The 21196-nt window shown below is 43.1% G+C and overlaps 1 protein-coding gene across 1 annotated transcript in view; it reads right to left on the reverse strand.

The window, feature by feature from the left end:
* The window catches only part of LOC311211127 (unconventional myosin-X-like), a 59242-nt gene extending 38427 nt beyond the window's left edge, over positions 1-20815 (reverse strand). Inside the window, exons 1-14 of the mRNA XM_084289667.1 lie at positions 20735-20815; positions 18985-19088; positions 18093-18222; positions 17147-17265; positions 13380-13526; positions 12735-12835; positions 10718-10784; positions 10168-10260; positions 7518-7586; positions 6598-6680; positions 4962-5070; positions 3871-3951; positions 2731-2855; positions 1852-1966 (exon numbers count right to left, since the gene is read on the reverse strand). Of these exons, the coding sequence (XP_084145793.1) occupies positions 1852-1966; positions 2731-2855; positions 3871-3951; positions 4962-5070; positions 6598-6680; positions 7518-7586; positions 10168-10260; positions 10718-10784; positions 12735-12835; positions 13380-13526; positions 17147-17265; positions 18093-18222; positions 18985-19088; positions 20735-20741 (1350 nt within the window). The 5' untranslated portion in view covers positions 20742-20815. The remainder of the gene's footprint in view (positions 1-1851; positions 1967-2730; positions 2856-3870; positions 3952-4961; positions 5071-6597; positions 6681-7517; positions 7587-10167; positions 10261-10717; positions 10785-12734; positions 12836-13379; positions 13527-17146; positions 17266-18092; positions 18223-18984; positions 19089-20734) is intronic.
* Between the last annotated feature and the right edge of the window lie 381 nt (positions 20816-21196).

Below are 21196 nucleotides of genomic sequence, written 5' to 3' on the forward strand. Positions count from 1 at the left end.
TTAGAATAAATAAAACTGCTCCCCTCTACCAGGATATGCACCTCTAATCCAAATCATGTCACATATAAAGGAACTTCAACAACCAAATGAGATAGCTCAACTGCTTCCAGACTCCCTTCAGTTTTCCTTTTCAGCCATAAAAAAATAAAGAGATGTAAAGAGTGCCATTCTTAATCATTCCTTTCTTCCCACAGCATTCAGACACAACAGCAACCAGAGCACTAGCAGAGAGACTGCTGTTCACTAACATGCCCCATACAGACAATTTTTAGTTTATAGGAGAGAATCATTCAAAAAACTACGTTATAGTATGTCCACTGTTTTGGTAAAACACAATCACATTTTTTGCCATAATTTACCACCTATATTGCTTTTCCAAAAGAATTTATCTGTGCAGCTCAATGCATGAATGGAAAGAGTCAGATGGACTCAGATGTTCAAAATGCACAATGGGAACCGAGGAGAAAAGAGACCCTGTTGCTGCCAGGGGCTCAAAGCAGCCTGGATTTCCTGGTTGTCACCATCCATGGACTCCAGCTACACTTACAACCCTTTATGCTCTAAACATCAGTCCTCACATGCATTTCCCTGCTGCCCTTGCCGTAGCCCAGCAATATACATTCCATCTCTTGACAAAGAAACTTCCATTTCCCTGTTTACTAGCTCTAACCACCCCTCTTCTAGAGCTCTGCAACACACACACATGCCACACAGGCCTTAACCCTAAAATTCTGTGAGACTGGCAGGCACCCAAGCAATGTGGGTTATCTAGGGACAGGAATGACAGAAATGGTTCCTGGTTTGCAGGGATCAGTGTGGAGAGAACAGATTCACAGATCAAAGATGGAGAACACTTGAATCACAGGCTGGAAATACTGCTACTTGATAAAACCTTCTCTCTTGAACATCAGTGCAGTCATACAAAGGAAGGCCTTAGAAACCAGACCACCACCTGCTTTGGATATGGACTGCATACCCATTGCTTAGAAATGCTGTCTGCACTGGACACCATCTATCTATCTATTCTTCAAAGAATTTATTGGAGTATGTGTAAAGTTGTGATAGATACAATTCCCTACTCCTAGATTTCTAGAGCAATGTACCTCACAAAGCTCACACCCCTTTCTTTATGAAGCTGTCTCAAAGCTTGAAAAAAAACACAGACTGAATCAGCTCCCTCCCTATCACATGAAAGATAACGGTATATTTCCAGCTAGATGTCTGGAGAAAAAAAATAACAACAACTTGCAGGCTGCACCAGGCAAGAGAGAAGTGTTAGGCATTCATGAAAACAGAAGGAAAATCTGAGTTATGCAAGTAGGAAGAAGCATTTGGATACCTTTTCCCAGAGAACGTATGCTAGTATCTGTGCTAACTGCACAACCATCAGCTAAGCTAGACCATACATTTGGTGGTCTAGCTACCTCTTCCTAGCTTAGATATAAACCAGGCAGCAGCTCACTGCCTCCTGCAAGAACTTCACGTAGCCAAGCAGAGCGAAATATCAGGCAAAAGAGGCAAGAGTTAATTAACGGCACACATTGCAGTTGCATACAATGACATCTTGCCTGGGATCCTTAAATTGGATCAGACACAACCAAATCGATCTGGTTGGATCAGTGAGAGAGAGTTTAGACAAAACCAGAAAGCCTTCTACATCTCTAGGCACATAACATGGGAAATATTTGAGATTGGTCAGTGGCACAGACCAATGCCTATGTGTCTAACGGGGTCATCACTACTCCGTCCTTTCTACTGATCCAAGTCTCACCAGATACAACTGCATCCCCTTGTAGCTGGAACAAAGCCATAGCCTGATATTTCTCATACAAAGTCACACTGATGAAGTACCTTGGTTTTACCCAACTGCCATTCTTTCTTGCTGCTGTCATAGATCTGAAGAAAGCCTGCACATACAGCCTTGCTGTTGTCTGAAGAACTTGGTACCTTCACAAGCATCTTGTACCTAAGAATCAAACAGAATATCATGAGATTATGTGTGACAGTAGCCCGCACACCTTCACCACATCACACAGGCTCAGTAATCTTTTTCTCATTGGTCCTTCTCCCTCTGGGAGAGAAATCCCAGCTGGGACCTCCCTTCTTCACAATTTGGGAACCTCCATTCCCCAACTTTTATCTGTTATCACATTGGCTATTATCATTGCAATCCCAGTAATAAAAGATAAACTCAACTTCATTTTTCAATAAAGAAAACTGTCTTTCTGAAACATATGCTTTCATCATTCACAATTTACTTTGTTCAGAATAGGGGTGGAATGTAATGCTCCAAGATACTTTCTTCTAACCTTAAACTTCAAGAAATCCTTTTGGTGCAGATAATTAACAGAAATAATTACTCTTTCCAATATTAATCATCAATTATATTGCCCATTAACATTTGCTTCAGCCTTCCAGATTAAAGGGCACGATACTGTCCTTTTACATGCTATGACCATCTGGATTTCACAGCATCACACAAGCAAATCTATGGCAAAACTACAAACAGTGTGGGCTGTCTGGCTATTTTTTCCATTCTTACTTTTACCCTAAAGGCAAGCAGTCTCCAAAAGAACATCCAAGTCAGTCTGTGATACGGTCAATAAGGACATGGTTAGAAAAACATCACATAAATGATCCATATCAGTAACGGCAGTTATAGAGGGAACAAACATATAAAATCGTATACCTTGGCACCGTTACAGCTTTTGGTACAATACTAGCAATTACCTGCTGAGGAAGTCCTGGAAAAGGCGCCGTATAGGGAAACCTGCTCTCCGGACCTTGACTGTCTCCAGCATCCCTGAGTACCGCAGCTGGTTCAGAACCACATCTGGATTGAAGAGGTTGGGTGCCTGCATTATGATCCAGATTCAAAAACACATCAGAAGAGAGCCAAAGTGTTCATCTTGGTATTAGTTCTTTGCTGACTTGAATGGTTTCTCTGAGCACAGGCAAACACAGGTTGTATGTCCATTTCTCTGTAGGAAGCCAACCCTTGGGTGTGACAAGTGAAGAGGGAAAAGTTTGGCTCAGGGGGAAAGCAACCTCATGACTCTCCATGGTACAATAAAAGGGATGACAAAAGGGAGTCGGGCAGATGCCAGAAAAAAGCAGTCTGCAGAGTGCTGTCATTGTCAGATCATGGCAGTAGAGCAATGATATTAACACATACAAAATGCAGAACCCTGACTCAGTTATCTTTGCAGTCATGTAGAAGACCCTATCAGCCTTCTACTGCCAAAAATGAAGACAAACTACAGATATGTTTTTTTCTGGCACAAAGCCCCAGCAGGCTTTTCTCTGCCATAGCGTACAGTTTCAAAACACACAAAGAAAATGATCAGCTTAGGGCTCTCCACCCAGTCTAGTCAGCAGCATGTCCTCCTGCCACGGTTCACAGCACAAGCGGGAGCCAGCCTGTCTCTATGCACTCTGACTTGCTCATGAAGCATCCATCTCCTCTGCCTCAGAGCCAGGGAGCTGCAGGAGACACTTCCTACTGCACAAACCCTGCATTCCAGAACAAATCGTGTGCAGGCAACACAAGCAGGAGTGATTGCTTCTTCTACCACAGCTTTGGTTTCAACACAAGCCTGGTTCATCTTCTAGGTTTTGTAAGCACAGAAGGAGGTGGGAAAGGCTATATCATATTCAGCTTTTTTGCTTTTTTTTAAAATCTGGTTACTTACAGAAGAGCATATTTTTCCTAAACAATAAAACAACTAGAACGGAAAACAGATGAGAAGGGCAAGCTGCTTGTATTCCTGGTTTTGGATCTGCACAGAGGCACCTGTCAGGCAGGCATTTGTGCAAGCACTCATGGGCACCTGTACTGCATGTACACATTTTGCTGGACGAAAGACTTGCCTTTTCTGTATTTGGTTTGATGCAGCGGATGAAGAATGGGTTGGAAGTGCTCAGCGTTGCCATCAGTGAATGAAGAGAATCCTAAAAAGCAGTAAGACAAAACCCAAGGGCTGAGTCACTATGGGAGAGAAAGGTGCTACTTTTGATGCAATACAGTCTTGATGCAGCCCTCACGCTCCTGATGTGTTCCATTGACTCTGCCTACAAAAACCTGTTTTTTTTACATTATTTTCATCAAGTAAAAGAGTAAAGCTGTTCTAAAATAAAAGTAATAAAACAATAAATCCTATCTCTGTCTGAAAAATGTTTTTCAGAGCTGGAACAAGGAGTATCTGATCATGATTCTTTCCAACTATTTAACTTGTTTTAAAAATGCAGATAGATTCATTCATGAGATTTCTTTTTCTTATGGGTTTTATAACTCACATATTGCATTATAACCTATTATTATACTATAAGTCTTAATGCTGCAACACAGTGAGCGTGCTCTCAGTAACCCAGGAGATTTCTTCCTGTCTGAAACATACCCCCAGTTAGTTTACTGCAACACTGTGTACATAGCCATCCCTGCTCTCTAAGCTTTATAGCCAATTTGAATGATTTTTACATGTCTTTCAAGCTTTTAATATAGGACTCTAAAACTGTGACATTAACGTAAGTTTGCAGACAATCTTAATGGAGGAAATTCATACATGCAGGTATAATCCTGGGGTTATGAAATCCCCCACAAGGTTTTATTGTAATTGCCACTATGCTTGTAAAAGATGTGGCCTAAATAGGACACATATGCCTAACTGAAACACCAGACCAACATAAATGATCAAAGAACATCAAAAGCTTCAGATACTTAACAAAATATTATTGATATTCTTTTCCTCTTGCTACTGTACCCAATCTTAACATCTCACATCTTACACCATACAGAGAAATCCTTCAGGCAGTGGCACTGTCTTTTTTTAGCTGTACCACATTCCTGCACATTTCCAGTGCTGGACACAAAATGAGGATGAATGACTCCTCTTGGCCGCAGGCTTTGCTTTACCCATCTGTTCTTCCCCAGCAGCCTGCTGCTCTCTTGGAAAACATCCTACCCTGAACTGGGAACTGACAGTCGGTCTGCGCCTCTGGGTGCCCATCTTCAGTGTCTCTTCACTGCTACGGCTGCAGACTCTTTCAAAAAGGTCATAGATGAAGTCCAGCCTAAGGGTAAATAAAAGAATTAAAGAAGATGCAAGACACCGACCACCCGTGAGAAGATGGCTTTCATTCTTAGGTATTGCCCCCATCGCAGTGCAAAACACCTCATTTTTACTCCTGCTGCCAGAGTGTCTGCAGGAAGCTGTTCAGCTGGGTGATTCAGTGAGGAAATTAATACTTTCCATCTGTCTCCTCAGACCACATGAGCTGCCTTGTGTGCCACAGTTGGCTGCAAAGCCAGAGACCCATCTCAGGCTGTAGAATAGGATATTACACAAAGGAAGATCTCCATTCTGCACTGGCCTGTACACCTCCCTCTAGCTATATGCCCCCAAGCAAAACTGCCTTGAAGGCATTCCAGCTAGACTGCATGCTGTAACCCTCGTCCAGAGCTAGCTCTTGTAGCTTATCAGCCGTGGTGCCCAAACCCTGCCCCTGCACTTGCAAGCACAGTCCTTCTGTGGCCAGAGGCCTTCTGGAGCTACCCACAGTGTAGGCCATCTCTGTGGGATCTTCTACGCCGTTTTGTCTCTCCTTAGACAGTGGTGCTGGTTCTTACGAAATCTACATAACGATTTATTGTTATGACTGTTTGTAGCAGAATTTCCTTTTCTAGCTTGTTGAAATAGCCTGAGCCCTTCTGGTAATGCTGGACAATGACGACCACAATTCTGGCTTCAAGCCCTGTGTAAAATATTACCCAGATGCCACTGTCTGAGTAAGGCAGCTAAGAGCAGCTCGTCCTCTCAGCGCTCAGGTTGTGTCAAGTGCAAACTCTTCAGCTGCCTTCTGGGCAAATGCAATTCTGTAACAGCCCCATCAGGCTGGAGCCCAAAGGCAGTAAATATATGAACTGTGGTATAAAGCATGTGGTGGAGCTGCAACGCAAAAACTTCTGGAACCCACCATGTCATTTAACACCTCTCCCTTTTTAATACGTGCCATCTCTGCCTTGTAGACCTTGATCAAGGTGTAAGTCAGCTCATTTCTCTAGGTCACATTGCAGGGGCACTGGGGTATAATACTAGGACCGCAGCTGGTTCCATGGTGATGGCTCAGTTTGGATCAGGATAAGGATGAAGCACACCATGGAAGCTCTCCACTAACAAGCAGGATGGAAACCAAGCAGTCTGTGCAAAGGCAAGCGTTTGGCAATATAACAAAGAGCCCTGACTCGTTCAGGTGCAAATGTGCGATTGCTGGGACAGGGAGACAGAAGGAAAAAGAGGAAAGGGAGAAGAAAAGAGGGAGACAACCAGAATTGCCTGTGGGAATTTCTGTCTTACTTTCATTGCTCTTTTCAAAACTGGGACAAAAGTAGTGATAAATCATTCATCTGTGCCTCATCTGTCTTCTCCAGCTCTCCTTTCTTTTGTCAGGGCACTTAAGCACAAGGAAAAGAATAGTGAAGAACGATGCCTGATGTTCAGACAAAACAACTGTTTCCCTTGACCTGGTTATTACATGAATGTGCCTTAGTCCAGCCCAGCAGTTGTGGCCTCTTCACAAGCATAAGGGAGACATACACACCTGCTGTCTTTCAGCATGTTTAAAATGTCATCTCGAAAGGTGTCTCTGTTTTTCTCCAGAAAACCTCTCACATCATAGAGTACCTGCAATACAGACAGAGCCGCTGGAACAGAGCAGTACAAATCATTAAGCACTTCTACATTAACATGCCAATATACAAAACCTCCAGCAGTGCTTCACAGTAACACTGTGGGCATGTGCCAGGATCCTAATTTTGTGGGTCAAAGAGTTCCAGCGCTCAGCAGTTACTAACAAGAAAGTGGTTTTTAGCCATCAATTAAAAAAACAAAATACTCAAAGCCAGGAGCTAAGTGGAAGAGCTGCAGATATATGCCTGCAGTCACAGTGTGGGGAAATCCTCTGTGAGGTGTGAGCGGGAAATACGAACTGTGCCATGTAGTGCCCTGAGTTCCCAACTACCGCTGCTCAGCAGATGAGAGTCTAGGAGAAGATTCACCCTTCTTTAGGGTGCAGGTGTCTTCCCTTGACACACCTCCATCTGTTCCATCCCCTCAATAACAAAGAGCAGCATTTAACCTTGTAGACTTTCTCCTTTTTGCGGTAGGCATGTAACCATTTCTCCTCCTCCCCAACAATGAAAGTGTCCTTGCGATTTTTATTTTGAGTTTTGTTTGTTTGTGAACATCCAAGAAAAGAAAACATGAATAACAGAACTAAGGAGGAGTTTCTCATCCCCCAAAGAAAAAGTTACCTCAGAAAAACAAATGTCCAAGTTGGAGAATATACTGCTGAAGAATGATATGCTATTGTGAGCCCATTGCTCCTCCTGTGCTCTGGTATTGGGCACTAAGATCAGAGCACACACACAGCTCAGAGGGATTCTTGACTTCGGGAATCTAAACGTTCCATGACCTCAAGCCCAAGTGCAAGCATCTCACGGATACACCGCGAACACCTACCTCCCCTGCATAATGCCTTATGCCAAACTGATGGTCTGTCACCCGAGGCTTCACATAGTAATGGTTGCTCTGAAATCAAAGGGAAAAAAAGGCTTCTTATAATGGCACCGTAAGAATACATTGTCTCAGCCAGAAACTCGGCCATGACTATGGCAATGCTGGGATGGCAAGGACCTTAGTTGTTGCAGAGCCTGACCACATGTGCAGCAGTTATCTGCAGCTATATTGCAAATATGTTATTCCAACAAGATGGAAAAATCCAGTCCTTCAAGGCATTCCTCATGTGAGCAAGGGTTTGCAGAATCAAGGTTGGGCAGGCATGCCATGGATGAAATGTTAATTCTTGCATGTCTGACACCCATGAAGACTGGGCTCCACACAAACCACGTGGGGCAGTACACGGGATCAGGATGCAGGGAAGATGGCAGCTTTGCAGAACACCTACACACCTTTTCTTTGTCAAAGCAAGTACCATACCAATCTCCTGTTTTCCGTCTTTCTTTGCACCTCTCTTCCTCTTTTTCCATATAATTTTTTACTTTCTCTTACTAACTGTTCTAATCTCTCCCTTTATTTTCTTTCTTTATTTTATATAAGAACCCTTAAATATGCAAGAACAGCCATGCTACTTGAGATCAATGAATGATCCAGCTGAGTACCCTGCCTCCAGCAGTGACTATGTAAGGTAGAGTAAGAAAAAGCCAAGTGCATGATATGTTTGTTCTCTTGCTATCTACAACTCTGATTATTTTCATGAAGTCTGTCTAATTAGTAACCCAAAGTGGACTTCACTTCCAAATACTTGCCCAGTCCCCACCTACCAAGCCCATATGGTTCACCCACTCCTTGTTCCTTCTCCCGGAGCCCCTGTTGCTCTTCATCAATATGACCCAGAGGTCATATTTTCTTAAATGCCAGCTGTCACGCTTTTCTTCCTTAAGCATTTTGTGATCCACAAAAAACAAACAAACAAACAAACAAAAACAAAAACAAAAACAAACGAACACAGAGAAGACAGCTTGTTTTCCTTTAAGGTCCATCAGGCTTTCCAGCAACAGTAAGTGGATGCCTTCCAGTGCTCCTCCAGACTGCACTAGAGACTCGAGTGGTATGAAGAACACTTTGCCTTCAAAAACCACAAACACTAGACTACCGTCTACTTCACCTTTCCTCCCTGCACTCCAACTCCTCAGCATCTTCTATCTCTCCTATGCTCCCTGGGGTTCCATGTTAACTGCTATCTCCTCAAAGCAGACAGAAGTGACACTATGAACAGCTTAATGAGAAGGCTACTCAATGAACAAAAAATCACCAAAAATAGCAGTCGAAATGTTGTGGGGCATAAAGGAATGCAAAATAATACTGACAGTCTCATGCTGCTGTACAATAAACCACAGGTACCTTCTTGCCAAGGGAACTGCTTTCTGGTTTGAATATTTATCTCAGAAAAGAATAGAGAAAACACCTAGAGGAGTTCAGAGACAAACAGCAGAAAGAAAGAGGAGCTTTGAAATTTCTCCATCTGGAGACAAACTGAAGAGGTTGGGACATTTCACAAAGAAAATACAAAATGAGGGATGTATTAAAAATATCAATAAGTGGCATTAAAATATATAAAATACCGACAACAATAAAAAAGGTAAATCAGGCATTCTTATATACCTTGACCTTTAATACAAGGGAAAACCACAATGGACTAAATTGAAGGCATCCACTTAAGCCTAAAGAAAGGAAATATTTCTGCATAACTTTGAATAAATAGAAGTTGCCATTATATTCAATTTGCAGCCATGAGTATTACTAGCAGAGTTAGATGTACATTTGAAAAATGAGAATATCTGCATCTATTCCAATTTTTTTTAAAATGTCTGATAAAGGCTACAAATTTATATGTTTTCAGGCTTCAATGAAACCTTAATTAGCAGACTAGGTAATGTATTAGCTGATTCTGTCCTTGCTAAAGTAGTAACTTATTCCTTAAGTGCCTGCTACAGGGTTTAACTTGCTTTGTTTTCAGTCTATTTACTGTGAGGATCAGTGCCTGTACTGGAGACAGAGTAAGGGACTGCTGTAGTGATCTCACTGTGTTTTTTGTATCCCCAGGGTAACTTTCAGACCAATATGAAAAAGCCCTTCTACTCCCATGTCCAGAATACAAGAAAGAGTAGGAAAGAATATAATTAATTAGGAACAATAAGAGTTTCCATTAAAAAACATGAAGCCAAATCTGTCCCCAGCCCCAGGAGGCAGATTTGATGTGCTCTGGAGCTGGCTCCTGTGAGTCAGCTGGCAGAAGAAACCAACCACACTGTGCACCCACATCCTGTGCCTGGGGTGCTGCCTCATGTCCCATCACAGACCAGCAGAACCTGACCTTCATCCCAAGCCACAAATTCAAATCTCCTCTACCTGCAGCCTGCAGTATGCACGCTCCCTCTCTCTCTGTGCAAGAGACTATCTGCAAGTTTCTTCACATACTACTTTTGTTCAATGTAGCCTTATTAAATACTTGCAGACTCGAGCCTAGGGCATTTCAAATTTCCTGCACAAAGAACATATTTTACATCAACAAAAACTTCACTTTCAGCTTTGAAATGCTGATGGGGCTAACATACTGATCATTTGCCTGCCGGGTTATTTTCTTACTTACCATATGCTGGCTGTGAAGTTTTTCCAAAAGGGTGTTGTCTGTGCCTTTGGGGAATCGACTCTCTTCATTCACTAAAGCCAATAGACCCAGTTTCTACAGCCAAACAAGAGACAAGATTTTACAGACAGCAAAAGCTCTAACTACGCAGCAACAAGCCAAGAACTAGAGATTTGGATGGCATATTGAGCAATAACCCGTGGTTATAAACCAGCAAAGCTTGAGTTGAAAGCAGAACTCTGGCTAGTAAACATGTTCAGCAAGCAGAACAGAAGCGAAGAATTTATTAGAAAATCACATTAAGGTTTTACTTAAACCATGCTCCCTATCTTAAATTATGACACCCTCCCTAAGCTTGCTTTCACTCGCAAGCACAGATACGCTTTCTTGAGCTGAGACTAGGGGTAGAACAGCTCATACTTTTGCCAGGTCATGAGGGAAAGAGGATCTAAGCAACCACCTGTTTTTAAAACCAGGAGACCACAGGGAAGGCCCCAAGACAATCAGCAGTCACCATTGTGGTCCCTGGAAACTGTCCCAGATAATTGCTCACCTTCTCAATAAGGTCCAGGCACTCTGCATTATCCATCCAGTCAATGGCTTCCCAGTTTATCCCTTCCCTGAAAGTCAGGAACAAACAGATCAAATATGAAAAGCAAGATCCAATACCCCCATGAGCACTGAGAACAGAATAGGCTGAGAATGGCTTTCCCAGGACTGAAGAGGGTTTGCAGGAATTGGGCTCCACCATGCCTGAGGAAAGAAAATAGGATATACAAGGCACTGCTAACCCAAGGAGATATAAGTAGGAGACAGCCATTTTTATCCATCCTGGTGATTTAGACTGATGCTCATCTTACAGTCATTGAGCAAATTCCACACCAAGCAGTGAGAAATTGTAGTTGCTCTCAGTTTCTGGTGCTTCCCTTTTTTCCAGGTGATGGAAAGCTCTTCCTGCTAGTTCAGGAGAGATGAACATCAGCCCAAGTGGTGGTGATGTTGGACCATTTGCTACACAAGAGTCCAAGAGTCAACTGCTGACCCATGAATCCAGAAAGCCTGTGAGTAACTCGTGCTCAGGAATCCAAGGAAAACTACAGCTACGTGTGAAGCTGCTTACTGACACTGATACAGATTCCTTTCAGGTAAAGGCTAATGCTCTGAAGACAGTGGAGCTGTTCCCAACAAACCCTTTAGCCTAGACATTGTATGTTCAGGTTCAAAGCATTCAGAAACTTGTGGCCAACAGCTGGGAGCAGCAAACTAGAATCATTTCTAAAGAATGGAAAGAAGCATCTATCCTCCAAAGGGAACAGAATATCTTATGCCCTTAATGACAAAAAATACCAGTACACAATGTTTTAAATCTTTGCAATGATGGGTGTCAGAGAGGCCATATATTTTTACAAAAAGGCCTCCCGGATCACTTCTGAGAGTAAGAAGTCCTTCCAGAACTGAAGGAAGCAGCATTATCTGAAACAAATGAAATCACGAGTCAAGTTGCCTCTAGTGCCACAGACCCCTTATTTAATTGAGTGACAAAATACATGGAGCTATTTATTAAACCTGAGGACATGAAGCTACTACTGTGAAATGTGAGCTTTAATCACATTACCCTACAATAATTGAAGAGTAGTTAATAATAAAATTCTCTCATCCTTTCCAAAGTTCAGACACAGAATTTAAACTCCTATGTAATCATCAGGAAAAAATCTTTTGTTGCAGTGATACCATTCTTAATGCAAGCTTCCTGCAATGGTGGAATTGGCCTGAGAAGTGAGTACATAAATAGTCTTGCAGTTTTGTAATCTTTAGAATTTCATGAATTGCCTATTCAGTTTCTCTCTTTACAAAGCTGCTCTCATTTGCCCTCACTGACCCGACTCAATTGCTTCATTCACAAACATAAAGGCTTTTGTTTCAGAACAAGAACTGAAGTATTTCTCTAGCAGGCTTCTCTAGAAGCTGAGATAATCTAGAGCATCCCAGGTACTTTAAAAAAAAAGAGAAAAGAGAATCATCTGTGCAGGAAGTCCCATGCTCTTTAAGCTCAGACAACAGTGATTTAAATCTCCTTGCTCAGTAAAAGAGGCATTTTCATAGCATAGGACTCTAGAACAGAAAGAGCTGCCAGATACCTATCTACTATTAGGGACTTTACTTTCTACACACCAAGAATGCATCTGCATAACAATACCTTCACCTTAGATAAATCATCACAAGTTAGTAATCAGGCAAGTGACCATGCGTTCTAATGTGTTAGAGCCCAAGATCTTCCTGTTCAGCTTAGAAAGAGAAGAAAATCTAGAATAAGATGTTTGATATTTCAAAATTGTGAAGGTCTGTTTTGTTGTTATTTTGCAAAACTACACATTGTGGGGGCATGGCATAATGGCGGTCAATAACATAAGTTGTGATACAAACAGAATGGATAGAGGCTAATGGTTTGCTCTCTTTTAACTCAAGAAGTGGGAGTCATTACATGAAGCTAACAGCCATGATCAAAACAAATAAACAAAATAAGGTTGTTCCTCATGCAATAAGTAGAGGAGTTTGGGAGGCCCCCTCACCTGTTGTACTCCAGCTGCTCCAAGGAGAAGATGTGTTTGTTGAAATATTCCTGCAGCTTCTCATTTGCATAGTTAATGTTAAACTGCTCAAAACGATTCACCTGTGAGAAGAAAAAAAGATTATACAACTTAACATGGGTCTATAGTCCCTGGGCTATAAATGATCTCCTGCCACAGCTACAGGGAAGGTGCCAGGCCTGCAATAAAGCCACAGAGCACAGAGACAAGGATTGTTAGATGGACATGAGAAGAACAGTATGGAAGGCACATCAGGAGAATAGTTTTTGTAGCTCATGCTAGCCTAATGCAAGAGGTCTATATGGTGGTAAATAATGATAAGAACAATCACATTTCTCTTCTTCTTAAGAAGAAAGAAACATAGTTCCATAAATATCAATATTACCTACCGCAGCATGTCTGCTTCAGGTCTGCGTCACAAACCAGACCTTGACCATCACTCTACACAATTAAAGCTACCAGAAATGGGCAGCTAAGTAGATTTTGCCACTCTCAGGGGGAGAGAGCAGTGGAGAAGTCCCAGAATGCCCTATGCTATCCTACACAAGATACAAACCTAAAAACTTCCTCCCTACATCCACTGCCCTCTCCAAATCCAACACGCCCTGCAAAAGATAAAATCCTGACCTGAAAGTTCTCGAAGCCAAAGATATCCAGGATGCCCACAGACTTAAAGTTTTCCTTGCCTTTGATCTTCGTATTAATCTTGTTAATGAGCCATGAGAAACACTGAGAATACAGTGCCATAGAGAGGGAGTCCCTGGAGTCTGCTGCCTGTAAATGCAGAGAGGAAAAAATGAGGCACAGGGAGAACAGAAAGCATAAGGTGCACCAGGAATCTCTATGGGACTTCAGGTCCCTCCACTCCTTTTAGATGCCTCAGCATCTCTTATTTGTTATGCACAGTGCAATAGTTATATGTACAGTCAACATTCAAATTTGCAAATAGCCCAGCCATGTGCAGATATACTATTGTCACTGACCTTCAGGTAACTGAACTTGAGAGGCTGAAGGAAGTAGCAAAATCACTGATATATTTTGGTACAGGTACTGGGGGAAGGTAGGTGGCAAAATACCTTACAACGAAGAGCCCATAGCAGTCCTTTGCACCACCTGAGCCAGCATTTGCAGTGACAGGCAAAATAGTTCAGTACTCCTTATACAGCAGTGTGATGGGTGTCAGCTCAATTTTTCAAAATCTGGCAGGACAGGATCCTAATAGAGAGTTCCGTCTTGAAGTTAGCTGATGCCTTTCCAGAACTTCCCTGCAAAGAGCATCATCTTCCTGGAAGGTGGCCATCAGCAGGACACTTGCCCCAGAACAGGGTGGGCTGAGACACCTTTCTGGAGCTGGCCCTACATCTCATGCAGTGATCATTACCAAGAGTCATAGGTTGAAAAAAAAAGCTTAAATTGTGAACACTAACTGGCAGCGGATAATTGTTCCTATGTAAGTGTTGCAGCGAATGTCCAGAATTGAACTTTTGAACTCTCAAGCAGAAGTAACTGGAATGGGCTGGTTGTACATTCTGATAACACTTGGACTAAACAAAAGTGTCATGCCCCATATCCTCTGATTAACAGAGAGACATGAGACAGAACCGCAAATTAAGAGGCTGATCATATGCTCTGCATCTGCCCACAGACTACTGAGGTTGGGAAACCAGGATTTGTGGTTCAGAAAAGAAGAGGAGGTCAAAAATAAGTGTTACTAAAAAGAAGAAGGGGGCCAGGAAAGACAAAGATCTTGACTGGAAGATTCTGGATGGGGTGAAATACCATGGAGATCAGAGATGCCTGAAGACAAAAGCCAGGGTATGCCCAGGGATCTGGACTGGTAGTTTCTGAGATGGGTAACGTGAGGAGCTGCACAGCCTGGGCCAGCACAGCTGCCTGCCTCACCCTCCTGAACAAGCAGTACTCTCCCTACTGGGAAAAGACATTTGATGAACATAATGCTGGGGGTGGTGGTGAGTGAAATAATCAAGTAATCGAGTGGGGTAAAAGCTCTAATCTCATAAATTCTTAAATAAATGTTGGTATCTAGATCAGTTATTGCCTGTATACTCTCAGCCGTGACACCAAGGTAATTCCTTCAGTAGCCCTGGGCAGCAATGTCAGAGGACTTCTAAACATACCCTCTTCCTCTCCAGCTTTGCAAGCCTGAATAATGCCACCTCTCCTGTTCTGCTTCACTAAAGGCACAGGCCAGCCACCTCCAAATCCTCCCAACCCTGCTCAGCTTGCTTCTGAGGCTCAGCCATCAAGATCCTCCTTTTTACCAAGTCTCACTGGTACTTTCCTCCAGCAACCCAAGACCTAGCAACCTCCCTTCTCCACAGCACATTTCAAAGAAGTCATGCATGACTTTTCTGGGTATTTCTTCTCTCCATCAGTTGGTCTGCCTTACTAGTCAGGAGGGAGAAGGCCCTCAGGGCCATGCCTCTGACTGCACAGTAAGTTGGGCTCATGTCCCAGGAATGGGACCTCCTCATCCAGCTGTAAGCAAAGCTTCTTCCCCCACAGCATGGCTCAGATGAGATTTTCAAAGGCTCCTTTCATCCTCCCAGCCCTGCCCGCCCTCAGGCCAGTTCATCCATTCAACCCACTGAAATGTCAAAGCTCGGATGGGCAACCAGCCCGTTACAGAAGGAGAAATCCTTGGCAGCTCTATCGCTGCATTCCAGCAACAGCAAGTGGGAAGAGGTGGGCACAGTACTCGAGGGCTACAGGCCTGTACAACCCTACACGGCTGCTGTTTGGTGCAACAGGCCCGCCTAGAGATGACACCTGGGCTGTAGCACCCACTTGCTGTAATAGCTTTCTTCCAGTCTTAGTACCGGGCGTCACTGGGCTGCAGGGGTCCAACAAGCAAGAATGTCGGGAATGGCCTTGCTTTCAGGGAAAGCTCTGCTCAAGGAGACTCCAGTAAAACTTACACCTGCACGCTCTTGCTCTGGACTGCATGGAACATCTCTGGCATTATTTGTTATCCATCCCTGCGTGCTGCTATGGAAAGGTGTGGTTTATCTAGGACAGACAGTGGAGAAGAGGAACCATGGTACTAGATATTGAGGGTATTGACTCCAGACTCTAGGCAAAAACATAATTGTCATGCAACAGCATTGCATGGACTATGACAAAAACATGGCATTTCTTAAAGACAAAGCTCAGCTTGTGATATATTAGCAGTTGTATCCAAAACAAGAAAAGAAGTGACTACTCTGCTGAAATGGGCACTGCTGAGACTTCGGCTTGAATATGATGTCCGAGAAGTGCATGCCAGTTCTTGAAAGATGTGTGGAAACAAGGACAGTGGAAAAAGAGATTTAGAAAATTACGTATGAGGCAACTGGGGGAATTGGATTGTTTAGCTTAGAAAAGACAATACCAAGTGAAAAACTTCACATAAACTGAAGCTTTTAAAGTTGATGGCTGGGATGCCAAAGGTAATCTAAATCTCAGGATAACTTTTCAGCTAGTCTCCACTGTAGCTTGAGCAAGGATACTTAAAGAGGCCATGAAACTCTTTCAATAGGAGACCTTAAGAATGGTTAGACTGACATCTGTCAGAGGGAGCCTGAAAACACTGGTTTCTCTGTTAGCGTAAGGGTTGGAATGATAACTCTCTGCTGTCCATGCCAGCCCAAGCTTTCCATCACAGATGTTTATTTTCCTATAACATCATGTTTATTCCATCCTAGCTATATTATCCCTTGCTTCCCAGTGTCTTGCATCTTCTTAATGACATAGGATGATGTTCCACAGTTATCTGTGCATGGACCTAAAACACCAAGAGTGCCCTCAAGTGATCAGCAACATCACAAGTTACAGTTAGTAGGGACAACAGTGCAATGAACCACAGAGAAATGCAACAGATGAGTAGGACTGGCCCCCAAAGGCTGTACAGGTTCGGAGATGAGCATACATACAAGCCTGTTTAGTCCTCTTCTGCTCCTGTAGATACACAAACAAGCTGCTGTGGAGTAACAACCTAACATCTGCCAGATGTTTTGTGGTAACTCTGTGTAAGCTTTTACCTTGCAGTCAATGCAGCATAAACTGGGAGTTCTGCAAGGTGAAAGGATGCATACATGCAATTACCACAAAGCATCTGATGCACACACCGCACAATATGAGCATGGCCAATTCCTGGTGACTGAAGGTGACCTAAAATCAATATTGTGCACTGCCTTTTACAAATGAACTCCTCCTGCCCTGTGAAGCCTAAAAAGCAGAAGAGGCAACGCTGGGATCCTAACTACTGTTAAGGGCAAAAGCCTGGAGGACACAGATCAGCACTGAGCAGGAACGTAACAGGAAACCCTAAACCTGAGTGGATGGTAAAGTCCTGGAAATGTAGAAGTGACAGAAGCATATAGTAGGATGCTTACCTGTTCCACAGTTAGAGGGGAGCTGATCTCTTCCCCACGCAGAATCATGGACCTCTGAGTCAGTACTTCAGAAAGCTGGAAGGCATCTAAGCCCAGGAGGTCACTGGCAATGTTCAGCACTAATAAGAAAGATGGAAACACTTTTTTATCCTTCACTTGTGAGGGATGCATGTTCTGCAGCTCACTGTTGAAATCCCAGGGACTCCTCTAAGTCAAGCAACTAAATTCCAGCAGGAAGATCCCATTTACTTAATTCCCCTTGGCATTCCTGATGCTGTAAGCCTACATACCCAGTCTAAGGTAGGGTCAGCATTCATTGGGGGCCACAGACAGACACTTGTATAGGTCAGCCTTTCTGCTGTCAACAGGAAGAACAAAACACGGCGTAAAGCTCAGCACCAGCAAAGTATTTATTAAATAGGAAGGTATGCTTTCCTAAAGGCACAATAGTGCAGCCTGAGCTTGGGATTGCTAAACTTGGATGTCCTGAAGAGAGGAAATTAACTTGAGACTGAAAGCATTTGTGATACATAGTTATTACTTCTGTTACTTCTGTCTGTCTAGACAGACTTTACCAGACCAGCTCAGATTGGTCCTCTGTAACAGAGTGCACACTAGCGATGCTTCAGAGGAGGGTTTGTAACAGTCTTATCTAAAACTCCTCCCTGTTCCTGCTTCTTCCTGCTCTTTCAATGCAAAAGAGAAACCATGAGACTGTGGACTCAGCCTGAGAGTATCCAGAACAAATGGATCATAGCCCAACTAAAACATTTTGGTCCTCTAAAGCCATGAGTCCTGTGGCAATATTTTTGTGGAGTTAAATTACAGGGAATCTGCTAGCAAAGGCACTGCTGACCAGGCTAGGGGGAGAGGACTGTGGAGTGAACTTTGCTGTAGGCCTTACAGGGCTTTGTGGGGTCGACCAAGTTGCAAGGGTCTCATTTACCTGCTTTTGTTGTAATCTGGGCTCCACCAGCTGTCATGAACTCAACATTTCCCAGATGAAGTGTGCCAGAAAGAAGTTTGAAGATGTCTCGGATCTCTTCTGTGCTGAAGTCCACCACCTTCATAGCAGTCTATGCAAAACCATACACACAGTGTTGGCTGTAGGTACAGCCACAGTACAATGCAAGAACCACACGCATGCCCTGAGCTCTCTCCTCATCTGAAGTATAAAGGCCATGCTAAAATTGAAACAGCTGCTGTATAGGATATATTCCTTTCCTTTAAATCACATCTAAGCAAGAGTTATTGAAATCTTAAGCTGCTTCTTCTCACCTTGTGTATCTCATTTTTCCTACCTTATTAGAACCCTTAGGCTGATAACACACCACTTATCAAACAAAACACGAATTGCATATCCATCCTGCTAAGTCCATAACCTCTTGTAGAATTATGGATGTTTTGATATCTGTGTGAAATGGCAGAATATTCCATTTATACAGCTGACATAACTAAAACATTTCTGGAGAACACTACCTTTAGGGCAAAGTGTTCCTCTTTTAATGGTCATTGTGAGTTTTCCTGGTTCAGGCCACCTATAGGGCTCTCAAAAATCATTATGGGGTGGGGGTGAGGTTCATGCTCTCCAAAGGCTCTGTCGTTCTAAATTATTATTCAACTTTGACTGTTTCCCAAACTCTCCCATTTCTGTGCACTAGAAACATTTGTCTAGTCTTGTTTTAACCAGGAATGGGTACACCTGAGTTTGAAGCTCATTGAACACCAAATTTTGGCTTAGGGCAAATAAATTCTGCCTGTGAAATCTAGACCCTGAAGCACACTTAGTCCGTGAGATTGTGCCTAAGGAGCTGAGGACGTGTTAGAACAGGACTCACCATGACCTTGCTGAACATCTCTATGTCATTCAGGTTCTCATCACTCACACAGCCTGACTGGTTCAAGTAACGGTAAGTCTCTGGCTCAGAGAGGGAGAGGCTTTCTGCAACAGAGGAGAAGAAGGCAGGGAAAGACAACAATTTATTTAGCATTCAGTGCTTTCTTTCTATGATCTTAGTCCTCGAAAACAATAGGTATATTCATCACAGGGGGAGTTCATCTGAACAGACTTCATATGCCTCAAAAGGCACACCTAGACAGTGAATGCACTTGGGAAGGGGAAGAGGAAGGTGTGCAGTAACAAAGCTTGCAGTTGTTTATACAAAATGATTTAGAACAATCAAATCCCAAGCTGACTGCAGAGCCGCAGAAAAATCTTTCAATCCTGAAGTGATTCCGCAAAAAAAAAGGAAGATGAAATTCAATATTGTTAAGTGTACAGAAAAGTAGTCTTAACTGTATACACATACAAGGACCTCTAAATTAGGTATCACCACTTGAAACAGTTCAGAGAGTCACAGTAAGATTTCTGAAAACATCTCAGCAATCAAAAACTGATTACTAAAAACTACACAGAAGGAACACAGAGCAAAACATAAAAACTGGTTTAGGTCTCTGTGTGTATCTTTGGCACAATCATGTCTTGAAAACTATCTGCAGGTTTGATCTCTCAATTCAGAAAGAACAGAGGAGAACTAGAAGATCTATGGAGAAAGGAGAAAAGGGTGATCAAGAAGTAGGAATGCATTACAGATGGGGGAAGAGAAGTAATCTGGGACACCAGCTTAGAAAGGGAGATGGGGAAGAATAGCAGAGGCCTGCAGAGATCTGCTGAAGAACAGAACTTTTTTTTTGTATGCTTTTCCTAAGCATCTGGTACTAACCACAGCCCCACTATTTCCCTTTGCAGTAGAGATGGATGTATGAATTGAGCCACACAGCCATTCCTGCATGAACTTCCTAGGACTGAAGCCATATTCCCTTCTACTCCATGTTCTTCCATCTGATTATTCTGGCACACACAGAATAAAGGCATTGAGAAATTCCCCTGTCCCCCCCCAAGCCCGAGTGCAGATGTAACACATTCCTGCCTGTCTATTTGACCTCCTCAGCAGACCATCAGTGCTCAGCGGTGCCAGGGGCAGGTTCATGAAAGTGTGTGTAAAGGCGTGCTGCACTAGAAAAAGGATTCTTCCACATCTTGCACCTGCTGCTTTCCCCACATGCCCTCCTCCAGACCCTCCTCTCCCTTCTCCATGTACAGAACTATAGACCCTTTGTTCAGATACTAGATGTGTTTTGACTCTAGTGATGCCACTGCACCCCTGGTCTCTTCTCTCTCTTACTACCTGTGCTGACAGTTTGTTGCAAAAACATGCCTGTCAGACCAACCCTTGAACTCATCAAACAGCTCTCTTTAGCATCTGAATCAAGACTCTTCACCTTTTCTTTGCCTGTAGCCAGTTTTATTATTTGATCTCTATACCCCCTCTTCACTTTGCACAGACTTTGCCCTCCATTTCAGAGTTCCTGAAGAGGCATCTTTACTCATGCAGTATTTCTGTCATCTTCAGCCTCTTCCTCTCAACTCTCTTTTCTGTATTTTCCATGAAATCACCACACAGACTTCAGGAAAAAGTTATGTATCAAGTACCCAAAATATCCGTGCTCTAATTGACTTATACCTGCCAAGGCTTCACACGCTGGACTGGAGAGAGGAAAGAGCACTATCCCAGAAAATTAAGTTACCTTTCATCTCCCCGCTCACGCCAGCCAGCAGAGCATAAAAGATGTGGTAATTCCTCTCTCCAGGGTTCTGGTGTACCACTCTGTTCTGAAACAAAGAACACAGGCATAGCCAGTAGAAAGAGATTGCACTTGTGGTCTCAAAGGAAAAGAGAGGACTGAGATACAGGTAAATCTCTATGGTCAATGCACAAGAGGGGCTTCTTCCAGCTTAGCGATGGTGCTGTCTAAATAAGTTGTACATCAAAATCTTGTCTGGCACAGCTGTGTATCTAAGCATGTAACTCACTGAGAGAGTGTGCTCATGGTGAAACTGCAGCTTGCCAGCTCTGGCCCTGCTCCTCAGTGAGTTCCTGAGTCCAAAGAAAACTAAATCAGAGCAGAATTGATGGCATTTGGAGTTGTAATCCCATAAGCCTCTCTACAGAATTGAGTTTCCAGGTATTTGCTCTCTCTCTTTCCCCT

Source organism: Netta rufina (genome assembly GCF_964035555.1).
Source record: "Netta rufina genome assembly, chromosome: 6".
Lineage (NCBI taxonomy): Eukaryota > Metazoa > Chordata > Aves > Anseriformes > Anatidae > Netta > Netta rufina.